This window comes from Rhinopithecus bieti, unplaced genomic scaffold, assembly GCF_001698545.2.
Source record: "Rhinopithecus bieti isolate Rb0 unplaced genomic scaffold, ASM169854v2 scaffold_7684, whole genome shotgun sequence".
Taxonomy (NCBI): Eukaryota; Metazoa; Chordata; class Mammalia; order Primates; family Cercopithecidae; genus Rhinopithecus; species Rhinopithecus bieti.
The window spans coordinates 739,836-754,768 of NW_016806071.1; the positions used below are offsets into that span (position 1 = coordinate 739,836).

Genomic DNA, 14,933 nt, shown 5'->3' on the forward strand with positions numbered 1-14,933 from the left:
TTTGCTAATCTGTTGGAATGAAACGACACCATTCGGGAGTCTTCAAGCCTCTCTTGGGCTGCGTTCTTCTGCTGCCCGTCCCTGAGCCAAAACTACACTGTTGTATACTTACTCATCTCAAGTGTTGGTACTCAGCTGGAGACACTTTTGCCCCCGAGGGGGCATTTGGCAATGTCTGGAGAGCCATTTTGCTTGTCATGCTTGGGGTAAGGGTGTGCTACTGGCACCTAGTGGGCAGAGGCCAGGGACGCAGTTAAACATCCCACACTACCCACGACAACCCCACCACCAAGAACGATCTGGTGCAGTGTCAGGAGTGCTGGGACTGAGCAAACGTTTTCTAGTGAAGCCTGAGTCTGCTGGAGCTATTCCGCCCTGCCCTGCATGTCTGCACGCATTTCCCGACCTGCCCTGCGCGTCTGCACGCATTTCCCGCCCTGCCCTGCGCGTCTGCACGCATTTCCCGCCCTGCCCTGCGCGTCTGCACACATTTATTTTCTTCATAGTTGCCATGACTCTTGGGGTCTTGTCCTTTGGTGTAAATGTCACAGTTTCAAGTTTGTTGAAGAACCTTGTCTACAATTTGAGCAGAATTGCAGTAAGTTTCTGGATGGAGACACAATGGGCCTCTTAGTGGTATTGGATCTTTCTGCAAGTGCACGTATCTCATGCATTCCTGAATGGCCGGTAGAACTTGTCTCCGATGCTGAGACCAGTGACTTTACCTATTCTTTTTTTCTGATGGCTATAGAGATTTCCTATTTCTCGTTAATTTTGGCAAGTTTTCCATGGAATTGTCTTTAGTTGTCCGCTATGTCAGCGTAACGTTGCCCATGGTGTGCGTCTCCCCCTTAACTGTGTTCCTGGGTAGGTTTGCTTTTGCATTCTTAAAATTGTTCATGTGCCTTTTATTCCTTTCATCTCTACTTACGATGAGTCTTACCCCAGAACCTAACCAGCTTCTTTGTTCTTTCTGCTGTTTGATTAACTTCTCTTCAGTTTTGCTTTCTTTGGGCGTTTGTTTTTTTCTAACCTAAGTTGAATATTCAGGCTTGACTTTCAGCGTTCCTCTCTGGTAAGGCATTCAAAGCTATGGATTTCTTGCAGGGGTACCGTTTTAGTTGAATCCTACAAATTTGGCACTAATAATTTCTGGGTAAATTTTATCATTAGCATTTCATATTTGATTTGTGAACTGTTTATAAATGTTTTTAAAAATAATTAGATATGTGAAAGTTTTCCTAGCAGTTACCAATTTCTAACTAAATTTCATTGTGATTGGAGAATAGGATTTCGATTTCTCTTACTAACTTTAGGACTGCTGATGTCAGCCATCGAGTAGGTATAGTGACACGCGCCCAAGATCACGGATATCATGTTTTCATTGTCATGCCATTTTTTAACTTTAAAACGTAACCAAAATAGAAGTTTTAGATTATCTTCCTGGTGAATTGAACCATTTAAAAGTCACTAAGTACTACTCTTTATCCCAGTATTACTTTTGTTTCCCATTAAAATCTATTTTGATATTAATATAGCTATATCAGCTTTCTTCTTTGTTTGCTCATTATATCTTTTCATTTTTTAAGAAACATTTTCATGTTTCTGTGTCTCCATATTTGCCTCCTGTGAACAGAAGGTAGCTGGATTTTACTTCAGTTCAGTCGTATAATCTCTGAACTGGCAAGTTTGGCTCACTGACATTTCCTGTGATCACTGACACTCATTACCATCTTATTTGGTGCTACAGAATTTTCCTGAAAGCTTTTCCTGTGCTTCTTAGTCCAATTTTTTCTCTCCTAAGTTATACTCCTGCCCTTTTCAAGAAGATGGCACAGACAAATTTTCAAAACGGAAGTCAGAAGCCAAAATCTAAAAGACAGAAAGGCCTTGGCAAAAGGCTTCCGTAGGTCAGAAAGGAAAGCCTCAGAAGTGTGCCCCCAAAAAGAACAAGCCTGACCAGGGTGCCATCAAATTCCCCTGACCACTCAGCCCTGAAGATCAAGCCCAGTGAACTGCTGTCCCTGTGTGGCTGAGCTCAACCCTGGCCAAGTCCGAGGCAGAGCAGGCTGCCTCAGTTGGTGGGGAGGATGCTGCCAAGCATGGGACCATCTAAACCATAACACTTTTCCCCAACTGAAAATAGGAATTACTCTTACCTCTCATTTGAGTGCTGAACTTTAGTGATTTTCTGAGCCTGAAGATAGTGAGACTCACTTTCCTCCCAGATGAAGCCGTAATCTCATGTCCTGTGGCTCTGAGCACCCTCCTCTCTGCCCCCGTGTCTTTGTTCAGGAGGGTAATTTGGCCCTGGTGACTCCTTGTTATGACTGTTCCATTCCAGGTTTTACATTAACTCACACACTCACACGTCTCTTTGCTTAACATGCTTTCTTGCACTCAGTCCTTCCTTCGCTGTGCCTCCAGCGAGAGCAGGCTTGTGATGACGTGTTTCTTCTTGGTCTCTGCTTCTCCTCTCCTGGATCTTAAATGATACCTAATGTTACACCATTTTAGAGACGACATTTCTCTCTCCTCTTTGAACTTACTCCACAGTCTTCTGGCTTTTATTATTGTTGTTCAGAAGTTGCCTGTCATCCTAATTATTTCCTTCTCTTTCTTAACCTGCCCTCTCTCTCTGGCTGCTTTTTAGAGAGCCTTTGTCTTTGATGTTCTCCAACTTCAAAGCAATTGATGTAGGTGAGGATTGCTTTGATCTCACTTGGAATATTTTGCTTTTTAAATCTGGGTCCCGATGTCTTTCATCGATTTGGGAAAATCATCAGCTTCTTTGAATAGAGTTCTCTTCCCTTCTTGGCTCTGGGGAGACGTGACCAGATGCTACGCTTCTGTGTCTCGCAGACCTCTTATGCTCGCTTGCATTTCCCTTTGTTCCGCTATGCTGCATTGCACAGATTTACTCACCCTGCCGTCTAGTTTATTCATTTTCTATGGGGCTGTGACTGTGCCCCAAGTTTGAGATTTCAGTCTCTTCTACCTAGTCATTATTTGGTTCTCTTTCAAATGTCTGTCCTTATTTTTGACACCTTGTTTTTGACTCTACCCTTCCTGTGACTGCAGTGTGTGAACAGCCATCTCAGGTTCTTTCGCAAGGATACTGTTTGTTTCTGCTGCCCCTCACTCGGAGTGGCTCATTCCATGTGTGTTACAAATGCCAGATTGGGTTGGGATTGACTTTGTATAAACCAAGGTTAGGGGAGGGTCATTCCAGAAAAACTTTGCATTTGCTTCTGCTAGGCATCCCCGTGGCTACGATAACTTATGTGGCTTGTGGTTTTCTGGACCATAGAGGTCGTTTGCCTATGAGGAAAGACCTGTGAGGTGTCCCGTGCTCAGGGCCGGGCGGAGGCTGACCAGGCATGTGCTGTTTCTTGGGGTCGCCGTCTGCTGGTGGGCTGGGTTTTGTTCTCTCCTAGTCTGTGCTTCCACTGCATGGAGCTCTTGCAGCTTACAGATGTTCAAACCCCTTCAGCCATTAGGCCTGAGAAATGTTCCAAGGACAGTGGAAACTCCACTTGCAATTAGAGGACTGTGCCTGCCTGGAAGTTTCGGGGCAACTGTAGGCAGGAAGCAGAGTCCTGGCTGGCAGGGAGGAAGGTCGCTAACTGTTGCTGCAGGAATGTTGGCCTCCTTGAGACAGGCTGAGGGTCCTACTCCAAACAGCCAGAAATCGCTTAATGTGGGGATTGGTCTTCAGCGTCCCGAAGGGCTGGGGATGAGCAGATTAAGGAAAGTGTAAAAGGTATAATAGTTGCCAAGGGTAATTTAGGATGCATTTAAAGTGCCAGACTGGCATATGTTATCTACTAATATGTTGCTTCAAATTCCGTTTTGAAGTAAGCTTAGTTAGCCTAATGCCGATGGAAGATCACCTGTTGAAATGATATTAAAGACATGTCCTTCCTCGTGTTGCTGATCTCTCCGCAGAGCCCATAGGCAGCATGTCATCCATGGAAGTGAATGTGGACATGCTGGAGCAGATGGACCTGATGGACATATCTGACCAGGAGGCCCTGGACGTCTTCCTGAACTCGGGAGAGGAGAACACTGTGCTGTCCCCCGCCTTAGGTAGGGTTGACAAACTTGCATCAGCTGAACCGGGGCTATACCGATGCCACTCACCTCCAAAGGGAGAAGTGAGAAACATCTGCCAGTCATTTACACACAAACCCCCAAGCGCACGGCCAGCTCCTGGCTCCCCTACCCCACGGTTCCACACGGCTGTGTGGCAGCTGCAACAGCGGTGTGGTTCCTTCATGAATTCTTCTCAAAGATTTGACATGCTCCACTCCGGTAACTTTGGTGAGTTGAGAGCTTTCTTGTTTTCCCTCCTTTACCACCCAGAAATCCATCTGAGTCTGCTCCTTGTGATTAAGGACTGGCGTTTGCAGGGAGGTGCAGACTCTCCTGCGTGGCTCACACGGAACTCTTCCCTCTTGATGCGGCAGACATTTAGGGGCATGCCTGCTATGGGGCAAAGCCATGGTGTATGTTCAGCTCTTGGCCTGTGTTGTAAAACTTAGTTGCGTTTCAGTTCCTTTCATCCCTTCCCAAAATTTTGTTTCACATTCATGCAGCAAATATTGACCGAGGTGCCAGACCTGTACCTGGGCTAGGTGCATTTCAAATTTCAGACCAGTTCTTCTGGCTGGGTCAAGGCAAAGCTCAGTCCTCCTGGCAGCACCGCAGCCATCTCTGGAAGGTTCTACCATTACCACGGTTTCTGCTTCCTCTAAACTTCTCACCCACTTCTCCTGGCAATCTGTCAGAACGGTGTCATCCCAGGAAAGAGAAGGGGCTTGGGTGCATTTGCCTCCATCCTGAGAAGGCTGGAATACTGGAAACCAGAATGAACCCTCACCCAGAGTCAAGGAAAGCTTTAGAAACAGTGACACCTGAAGATAGAATTTTGATTCCTTGAAGAACCTATTTAGTTCCATAAAATTGGGGACCTGCTGAAAGGTCAGTAATTCCGACTGTCTCAGCAGTGGTGTCTCTGAATTACTGAAAAGGGTAGAAAGACAGACATCTAGATTATCGAGGTTACAGGGACTGCTCCTCCAAGATACGTAGCACTTGCCCTCGGGCCTCTATTACACACTATCACATAGTCCTAGGAGCTCTTGATCTTTGTCACAGGTGGCTGACTCCTTAGGGGACAGAAGGGTCACCGCAGGGCCTGAGGCTGCCTCTGGCATCACTCAGCTCAGTGTCTTCGAGGGCAGGCCCCAGGTCCCTGGAACAAAAACCACACACCCCTTTCATGACGGGCACATTCCACAGCTGTTGGCAGCGATTCTAATCCGCAATCTTTTTATGACAGGACTTTTTCTTCCCTACGTTATTTTGCAGGGCCTGAATCCAGTACCTGTCAGAATGAGATTACCCTCCAGGTTCCAAATCCCTCAGAATTACGAGCCAAGCCACCTTCCTCTTCCTCCACCTGCACCAACACGGCCACCCAGGACATCAGTGAGGGTGGGGAGTCCCCCGTGGTTCAGTCTGATGAGGAGGAAGTTCAGGTGGACACTGCCCTGGCCACGTCACACACTGACAGAGAGGCCACTCCGGATGGTAGTGACGACAGCGACTCTTAAATTGGGACGGGACTTGGGCACTGTCTGGCCACACTGGAATCCGGTTTTGGCTGTATGCGGAATTCCACCTGGAAAGCCAGGTGGTTTTATAGAGGTTCCTGATTTTTACATAATTGCCAATAACGTGTGAGAAACTGAAAGAACAGCTAACAATAAAATGTGAGGATGGTAAACTGAGAGCGCACGGAGCTAGTTTATACACAAAGGCTTCTAAATACACACATTCTTAAGGTCGCTGTAAGTCAGGGTTCCTTAGTGTGAAGGGACACGCAGGTCACTGGGGGCTGCCCCAGAAGGTTGCATGTGGGCAGGGTCTGGGCCAGGCAGTAGAGGCTCCACAGGGCTCGGTTCTGTGTGAGGCAGGGAACGACTTTCACAGGTGGAAAAGGCCACTTCCTGTAGAAGAGCTGACTGTAGCCAAACCACTCTGGCAAAGCTTGGTCCTTTGATCATTACAGAATTATCAGTTCAATAGCCAACCAGTCCAACCAACCCCTACTTTCATACACCTGGGCCCAAAAGAACAGAAACAAGCCCAAAGCAATCCTCTATTCTTTATGAATAGAAACTGATCCCCTGGAGATATGTTCCTGCCACCACTCCTCCAGCCCAACGAGAGAGAGAGAGAGAGAGAGAGAGAGAGAGAGCTCCCCGCTGAGATGAGGGGGCTGTCTGCAGCTGTACCACCCGGAATGCACCCAGTGTCCTCATCCTGAAAGCTCAGCAGGGGGGGCACAGCTCGATGGGAAATGAGGGGGACGGCCGCAGCCCACGAGCAGCTCTGGCCCGGCCTGCTGGGCCACATGGAAACCATTAGGTTACGCTGAAGGGGACCCAGCGGCAGGTGGGAGCTGTGGGAGCAGGACTGCAGCGTGGGGGTGGCTCTGCTCCCTGGCTACGGGGGATTCTCTGCCCCCTGCCCGTGGATGGGAAAAGAAAGAGCTCATTCCATTCAGTCATCTTCCACAAGACAGACAAATGTCCAAAAAACTTTGTTTTTATTATTAAACCTTGTAGTACAAACCTGAAAAGTAAACAAAAAACTCGCAATAAACCACATGAAGTCTCCCTCCCAAGGGAGGGGTGCAGAGCAGCGCTAATAAATTAAATGTCAAACTGTAAGCCATAGGCAGAAGTTTACTGTCAAAAAGAGGGAAAGTACACAGCAAGGCCATAGAAACCAGACAACCACATTGGAAAACACTTGACTCTGTTTCTGTAATTGTTAAATATTCCAAAACAGTTCAGTCTTCTGCAACAACAACCAACAAAGTGGATCATAGGACGTTCCTGGCAGTCACCACTGGCAAGCTCAGTGCAATATGGGTAGCTACGGGATTGATGAATCCAATTATGAAACAAAGAACAGCTTGTGAAAACAGTTTCCCTTTTTTATTCCACACATACTGTACACACAACCGGAGAAGGGCAACAGCTACTCCATTATTATTTTTTTGTTGTTGTTCAGTGATGTAAGCAGCACTTATAAATGTTACAAGAAAAACCCTGTAAGCATCCAATCCAACCGATGAAGAAACGGAAATGTAAGGCTTTTCTTCATCTTGTCTTCTCACCCCCTCCCCACCCCCCACTGAGAAAAGGCTCAAGTATTTAAAACAATTTACAGGCATATGTACAAAAGGGATGGGATTTTTTTTTTCTTTTTTCCTTTTGTTACAACATGAAGAGAAAAAATAGAGAAGATGAACGCAAATGCATTTTCACATTCAAAAATAACTGCAGGCCTCCTAGTGGCTCTCTACGTGATCATAAACGAAACAAATTTTAATTTTAAAAGAAAAGTAATGCTGGATTGTGAAGGTGTCAAACAAGAAGCGGTGAAGATGAGATGGAATGTTAGAAAGAGTTGCGTCGAATGACAAAGAAGACTTACGGCTTCCATCACTTTTTTCCTTTTTTTTCCTTTTTTTTTTTTTTTTTTTTTAAAATCCTTAAGGATGCTATTGAAGGGTTTTTTGATAAAGTAGCAACAGCACCAAAAAATAACAGAATGGATTTCCTAATGAAATCGGCACAGGTCTCCCCTCATGTGACCCTCCAAGGCAGGCAGTCTTTTCCGTCTTCCTCGCTCGCTTTTCTTCTTCTTGAAACAGATGCATAGTGGATGTGCATGTGGAGAGCATCGCTCCCGTCTCCTCGTTCCGCCTATGGTTAGGAAAAACGTCCGCTTCAGCTGCACCAGCCGCCAGAGAAACGCAGAACGGGGGTGCCCCGGCTTCCCAGATCACAAGCTCATCTGGGCGCAGGCAGAAACGGACAGCCAAAGCAAAGCCTTTCATTTTGTGTGTGTGTGTGTGTTGTGTGTGTGTGTGTGTGTGCGTGCTGTGTCTCGCTAGTCCTTCTAAAAAATCTGCTCACGTGACTGATGTTTTTAAATTTGTTCTCCAACTTCACCCTCTTTCAAAAATGGGTTAAAAGCCTTTTTTTTCCCCCAAACAGTTACAAAAAAAAAAAAAAAAAAATCCAAAACAACACAAAAACAAGCTTTTGTCAGCCATGGGGCAATGCCCCTGCAGGGTTTTAAAACAGTGACTATACGGCAGTTTCCAAAATCTGACTGCAGTATCTAGGTTTTCTAAGTACAAAAAAAAGTTCAACAGTTTAATGCTAAAACAAACAAAATTAGTTCTCTAAAACCAGAAGAAAATCTTCTTTAGAGCTAGTGCAAAGACAGCTTCAATCCTACAGCAAGTACTCCAAACTAGAATATAATAATTACAAAAAAATATATATAAATCGACCACGGGCGTTGGCATCTTCATGATGAGCTCGAAGCACTTTTGGATGAACCGGAGGCTGACAGCCGGGAGGGGGGCACGTCCACTGTCGCTCTCTTGCGGGGACCTCTTTTTGGTGTGGGTTTACTGAGACAGTTCTCAATGCTGCCGTTTTTACCAGACACTTTGCCGCAGATCTGATTGACCAGACTGATAATCTGTTCCTGTTTGGGGGTGAAAGGAAGGCACAATTAACATACCATATTAACAATTAACAATTAACATACCATATGAACAAGAGCCCTGTCCCTGACAGCCAGGCAGGGGCAGGTTTAGGGCAGAGGGCAGCGGCGTAGCCGTCCCCTTCGTCACACCAACCAACAGTGTCTAAAATGTCCCCAAGAGGCTCAGACGCAGTGAGTCTCCCTTTCCCAGCTCCTCCTGACGCCGCACAGCAGGCACGGCCCTTTCATCCTCATCAATACCCTGGTCCACCATGGTTTGCCGCTCATAAGGGCAGGGCTGGCAGCGGGAGCCCAGAGCACTGCCTCTACCATGGAGCACTCAGCAAAGAGACCTGGGGGCTTTGTTACGTCCTGGATGGTGACACAAATACCCAAGCTACTTGACTCACTTTAGCTACCAGCCACTGAACCTGGTCATGCAAATAAATGCAAACACTTGTCACCTATAGATATCCTTGTAATTCACCCAAGAGAATCATTTATCTGTTGGCACCAAAACTGTGTAGCTTTCACACAGTACATCCTATAATCATCTCATTTTTAAAAAGAACATGGGGAGGAGTAGCAAACGTGCATCTCATGAGCATCTCTGTGGGCCGGGGTGGCTGGGAACCACGCTGAGTCCGGCAGGCGAGGAAGCCAGCCATGGAATGAAACGTCCGAGGGCCTGATCTCTAGCCCTCTGGAAAGCCCCCAAGATAAGGGTAAGGAAGTGACAGCTGGCTCCCATCACAAGTTAAAGGCGCCCTTGGAAGGGGGGTGCACACGTATCTGTAATAACACCATAGTCATGGCTGCTTGAGGTACTGATGATGAACACTGATAAGGAATAAGTGGCTGAGCTGCCACAAAACTCATTTAGGGGACTACAGCTACCTTACCATAAGGACGAGTGAGGAGGAGCCAGCAGCGTGCAGTTACAGGAGAGCACCGTTCCCTCCCCGCATGCAGCTCGACAGGTGGACAGCACCTGCCCCAGACCAGCGCCCTCACACCAGGCTTGGCAGCAGGCAGCCCAAGACCCCACTCACTGGACCCCGCTCAGCCAGCCTGCAAGGGCCGGAGGTACAAACGGCTCCAAACTCCCCAGAACGCTTCACCGTCCATGAGAACCCAAGCCATGAATTCAGGGATTTGCAATCTAGGTGTGCCCCCTACCCCCCAAAAAGTAGGTGTTTAAAGCAGACTGTCCCAGGTCAGCAGGCCCAGCCATGGGTGATTTGTGTGCTGGGCACACTGGGAGGTTGAGAACAAGATTTTGCAATGGTCTGTTTACAAGCTAGAAATTTCCTATTTAAAATAATGGGTCAGATGTGGTGGCTCACGCCTGTTAATTCCAGCACTTTGGGAGGCCGAAGCGAGTAGATTACCTGAGGTCAGGAGTTTGAGACCAGCCTGACCAACATGGTAAAACCCTGTCTCTAATAAAAAGAAAAATTAGCCGGGTGCGTGGTGGCCCATGCCTGTAATCCTAGCTACTCCGGAAGCTGAGGCAGGAGAATCGCTCGAACCCAGGAGGCGGAGGTTGCAGTGAGCCGAGATCATGCCACTGCACTCCAGCCTGGGCAACAGAGTGAGACTCCGTCTCAAAAACAGAAAACTGTACAGCTCAACAGGGAACAGAGGCACAGACTTGCTTACTGAACTACATCAGCTGCTGCAGAGTATGCAGTTTCTAAATACCTTTGCTCCTCCTCATTCATCAAAACCAACCATTAGTTCTTAGCCCCTGCATGCCATTCTTTTCCCAGGATCTGGTCACGTCAGACATCCGGCTACAGAAACAGGCTGCTGGTGAGAGGCACAAGGCATGATCCACAGAGCGCCTTCCAGGCAGCCAGAGGAAGCCTCCCCGTGCCACCACCTGCACTCCATAAGGTGCCAGAGCCACGCTCATCTCAGCCGCAAAGGCTTCGTTATTTGTAACTGTGCCTGGACATCTGCTGTTGAAGTGAAGGAGGGACAGCAGGTGCTTACTGCCTTCACCCAGCACGCTCTTTGAAACAAAACAGATGCAAAGAGTTCCTCCTCCAGCTCTCCAATCGTTTAGCTCAAGGCTTATCGAGTGAGACCCACCAGTTGGCCCCACTGCTTGGGCCCCCAGATGCACCAGGCCCCGCACAGTCAGACCCGCAGCACCCGCCCCACTCAGTGGCCTCAACTGTGCAATGACCACAATGTGGTGACCTTCCTTGTAACCAGCCTCATCAGAGTCCATGGGAAGCACACGCGGGGGAGGCGGGCAGGGCAGGGGGAGCACACGTGGGGCACAGCAGGGGAGAGGCACTGCTGCCAGGAGTTCCGCCACTCAGGGCAGCCCCCAGCTGCACAGGCCGTGCACTGTTGTGACCTCTCCCTCCAGAGGAGCGTGGCGCCTGCAGGAAGGCACTGGGACTTGGGCCCATCCTGCCCCAGCGTCTGCAGACACTTCCAGCTCTCTCAGCCTGGAGGGGATGGCGTCGAGTGAGTGGAGATTGGAGAGTCCACTGCCAACCATCCCACTGTGCCTGGGACAGGTCACCACAAAAAGGGTCTGGCTCTAAACCACAGTGGTGCAGCCCTTGGGAAAGTCAGTGAGGCTGCAGGAAGAGCCTCAGCCCTGATGAGAGCCCATCTCTGAAATCCAAATGCACGGCACTGCGGGCCCATGCAGGAGCCCTGCTCCCCTCGGGATCCTAACGTGGGGCCTGAGTGGGTTTAGGGCTTAAGAACAGGACACCTCAGGCCTGCAGAGCCCTGGCTGCCCACCAGGCACAGAACTGCCAGGCTGGAGGGCGTACATCCAGCCAGGACCAGAGAAGGCGCCACGCTGCCGCCCCACCCTACCCCGCAGGCAGGGACTGACCTCATCATAGCGGTACATCAACTTCAGCCCTCGGCAGGACTTCTGTTTCTCCACGTGGCGCAGAGCACACTCCAGACAGAACACGACGTTTTCGTTCTCTTGTACCACCTGCAAGCAAGAGCAGGACACCCGGAGGTCAGGAGACAACTCCACAGCGCCCTGGGAGGGTAAAGTGGGAGCACACCCAGCCAGGCAGCCCTCACACCCACTGCCCCAGCCAGGGCAGCCCTGGCACCCATCACCCACCCGGGCCAAGGGCTTTGAGGACTGGAAACACTGGAAATGGAAACTAAAATGAAAAATGAAAAAAACTAAAACTAAAATTTAGTGGCACTAAAATGAAAACTGACAAACCACCTGGAACATGGTCTTCAACTAGGAAAGTGAGGAACAGACGACCTCTGAGTTAGACCTAGGGGTGGCCCTCAGGTCCCCTCCAGATTTCTGCTGGAGTTTCCTGGGAGAGGTTCAGTCACCACCAGGCTGGTAAAGACAGTGAGGGGTACGTATTTCTAATCTCTTGAGTTCTGAGGGCTGCTGAGATCCTGGGTTCGAAACCACCCTAGTGCTGGCACAGATGTGGAACATGGAGGACTCCAACTCGGGCAGCCACGCGGGGAACACGCCCTGGACTTTCCAGCAGCAAAACTGGTTCTCATGGTGGTCCAGGAGTGGCTCAGTCAACAGAGCAAGGGGCGTCCAACGACCCCATGCAAATTCCCCCGACACCCTCAACATCACAGATTCCTGACTCTGCAATGCGGACAAGCTCACCCACCAGCCCCGGCCTCCCTGGGCGGGCTGTCCACAAAGCCCACAGCTGTCCCGCCAGTGGACGCTTTGCTGCCTAAGGCCACAGGAGAGTGCTAGGACAGAGACCCTCACTGGGGTCCACCTGGCTTCTGTGGGGGGCTCCCATACTCCACGCTGACTCCAAGTACTATTCTAATTCTGAGTTTGAAAATAAGGAAAAATTCATTCTCAATATTCAAGAGGCAGAAGGGTCATAGGCCTTTCTCAGAAAGCTCGAGGGGAAGGACTTGTTCTCGTCTGCAGCGTTTCTAAGCGAGAAACAGAGAACATGTTGTAGGAGTGTGGGAATGCCACCTACTGACACAAATAAGACCTTGGAGAGACACTTGGGGCCAAGGACAGGAAGAATAGGAAACACATCTAACTAAAATTCACAAATGTATTAGTAATCCAAGCAATGCAAACTGTCAACACAAGTCAGACCCCAATTTTTGCCTATGGATTTATATATATATATATATTTTTTAAGATGGAGTCTCACACTGTCACCTGGGCTGAGGCGCAATGGCGCAATCTTGGCTCACTGCAACCACCGCCTCCAGAGTAACTGGGACTACAGGTGCGTGCCATCACACCCAGCAAATTTTTTTGTATTTTTAGTAGAGATGGGGTTTCACCACGTTGGCCAGGCTGTGACTGTCCCGCCTCGGCCTCCCAAAGTGCTGGGATTACAAGTGTAAGCCACCGTGCCTGGCCTATTTTTTTTTTTAATTAAAGAGACAGGTTGCCACACTGTCACCCAGCCTGCAAAGGCTCACTGTAGCCTTGAACTTCTGGGCTCAAGGGATAGCCCCACCACCACACCCAGTTAATTTTTTGTATTTTTTGTAGAAATTGAGTCTCACTATGTTACCCAGGCTGGTCTCGCACTCCAGGCCTTGAGTGATCTGCCCATTTTTACCTCCCAGAGCACTGGGATTGGCCTACCATGCCCGGCCTCACAATATATTCATTTGAAAATAACTTTCAGGCTGACAGGAAATGTCACGTGACAACTCTGACGTTTCTGAAGGATGGCTTGAAAATGAGGCCACCTGGTGCCACCTCACATGGACAGACCAGCTTCACCCCCAGGTGTAACCACCATACAGCCCTCACACACATGGGACAATGAATAGAGTGTTCCAGCAAGAGGATGGACAGCTGGGCGCAGTGGCCCATGCCTGTAATCCCAGGACTCTGGGAGGCTGAAGTAGGCAGCCTATGGGTAACATAGCAGAACCCCATCTCTACCAAAAATAAAAGTTAGCCGGGCGTGGTGGTACACCTGCTATCCCAGCTACTCAGGAGGCTGAGGTGGGAGGATGACCGAAGCCCAGGAGGCTGAGGCTCCAGTGAGACAGGATCACACCACTGCACTCCAGCCTGGACAACAGAGCGAGACTGTCTCAAAAAAAAAAGAAAAGAAAAGAAGAAAAGAAAAGAAAGAGCACACCAAGCTATGCAGCTTTTATCAGTGATGTTCATAAGATACTTTGAAGATCTGGGAGAATGCTTATCATTTTAAGAACAGAACGGCTCTAGGTAATACATTTTGAGAAGTCTGGGGGAAAAACCAGATAGAAGGAAAACTACAAGATGGGAGGCAGGGTGGTCACGGACTGCGTTTGCCCCCCATGAAATGCCAACATGAACCTCCAGGACCTCAGCTGTGACTGCAGGTGGGGGTAGAGCCTCTAAACAGGTAAATCGGCCCGAATGAGGCCATGAGGGGGCCTGATACAACGTGAGTTGCGTCCTTAGGTAAGGAGGAGACGAGGACGCACTGAGAGTTCTCAGCTCTTTCAAATGGTACAAAGCCCCAGCCTGACTCATCCGGGACAGGCTGTGTCCTCCCTCTTCTACAGGGCACGCCAGGACTCGGGGTGAGGCAGCATGACCCAGTCACACTGGGAGGCCAAGGAGAGTCGACCCAGGTCTCAGTCCTGGCCCAGCCGCACCGTCGGGCCCAAGGCAGAGGGAGCGCGGCAGGCCAGCTGGCCTCTCGGAGGAAAACGTGCAGCCTGAGGGGACACGCTGTGGGAGCACAGGCACGCAGCAGCGTAGGAAGGGTGGGTGCCTCCTAGCTACGGCTTCTGCACTGGAGGAGGTGAGGCACTGTGGAAAGGGAAGAGGCCCAGGAGGCGGTCAGGCACCCCGTCGGGCAATGCTCTCTGTTCCAGGCTTAAGGTGTGTAGTGGCGTGACGCATCTGCAGTGGCCAGGCTGGGCATCCCTACCCACAGGGTGTCAGGACAGCTGCCTGGTGAGCGGTCTGGAAGCAGCATGGCGAGGGCCACAGCCATCCAGTTGCCATGGAAGGGCTTTTCTGAGCCCGCCTCTGGTCTAGGACAGGGGTGAGCAGGGGAGGAGGCAGTGTGTTTGTTATTAAGCCCAAAGCTGGGGAAGGCAGGTGGTCACAAGGAGGCCGGCAGGGTACAGTCAAGAAGGCGAGAGGAATGCAGTCTGCTGTAGCCTGGAGTTGCTGTGCCAGAAAAGCATCTTTGATCCCAGATGGGACAGGGGGAACATCAGCTTTCACCAAGGACAGATTCTGAAGTCCCTGGGGGCTGAGGCAGATCATGTAACTGAGCAGAACCAAGAAGCCAAGAACAGAGCCAAAGGGGAGAGGCCATGGGCCCAGGTCCACCAGGCACAGGTCACAGGGCAGGGGGTGGCAGACGCTGCCCAGCACT

General features: G+C 49.7%; 2 protein-coding genes across 8 annotated transcripts in view; one reads left to right on the plus strand and one right to left on the minus strand.

The window, feature by feature from the left end:
- Positions 1-5,797, plus strand: part of DTNBP1 (dystrobrevin binding protein 1) — a 156,053-nt gene extending 150,256 nt beyond the window's left edge. The window contains exons 9-10 of one of the 3 annotated variants that reach the window (XM_017874513.1): positions 3,949-4,089; positions 5,374-5,797. In XM_017874513.1, the coding sequence (XP_017730002.1) occupies positions 3,949-4,089; positions 5,374-5,618 (386 nt within the window). In that variant the 3' untranslated portion in view covers positions 5,619-5,797. Of the gene's footprint in view, positions 1-3,948; positions 5,038-5,373 lie in introns of those variants that run through there. The other 2 variants (XM_017874514.1, XM_017874512.1) reach the window with 2 other exon arrangements.
- Positions 5,798-6,579: 782 nt separating this feature from the next.
- JARID2 (jumonji and AT-rich interaction domain containing 2) overlaps positions 6,580-14,933 on the minus strand; it is a 284,760-nt gene continuing 276,406 nt past the window's right edge. For 3 of the 5 annotated variants that reach the window (XM_017874511.1, XM_017874506.1, XM_017874508.1), the window contains 2 exons: positions 11,447-11,554; positions 8,010-8,580 (listed from right to left, as the gene is read on the minus strand). In XM_017874511.1, coding sequence (XP_017730000.1) covers positions 8,398-8,580; positions 11,447-11,554 — 291 coding nt within the window. In that variant the 3' untranslated portion in view covers positions 8,010-8,397. Of the gene's footprint in view, positions 8,581-11,446; positions 11,555-14,933 lie in introns of all 5 variants that reach the window. The other 2 variants (XM_017874507.1, XM_017874509.1) reach the window with 1 other exon arrangement.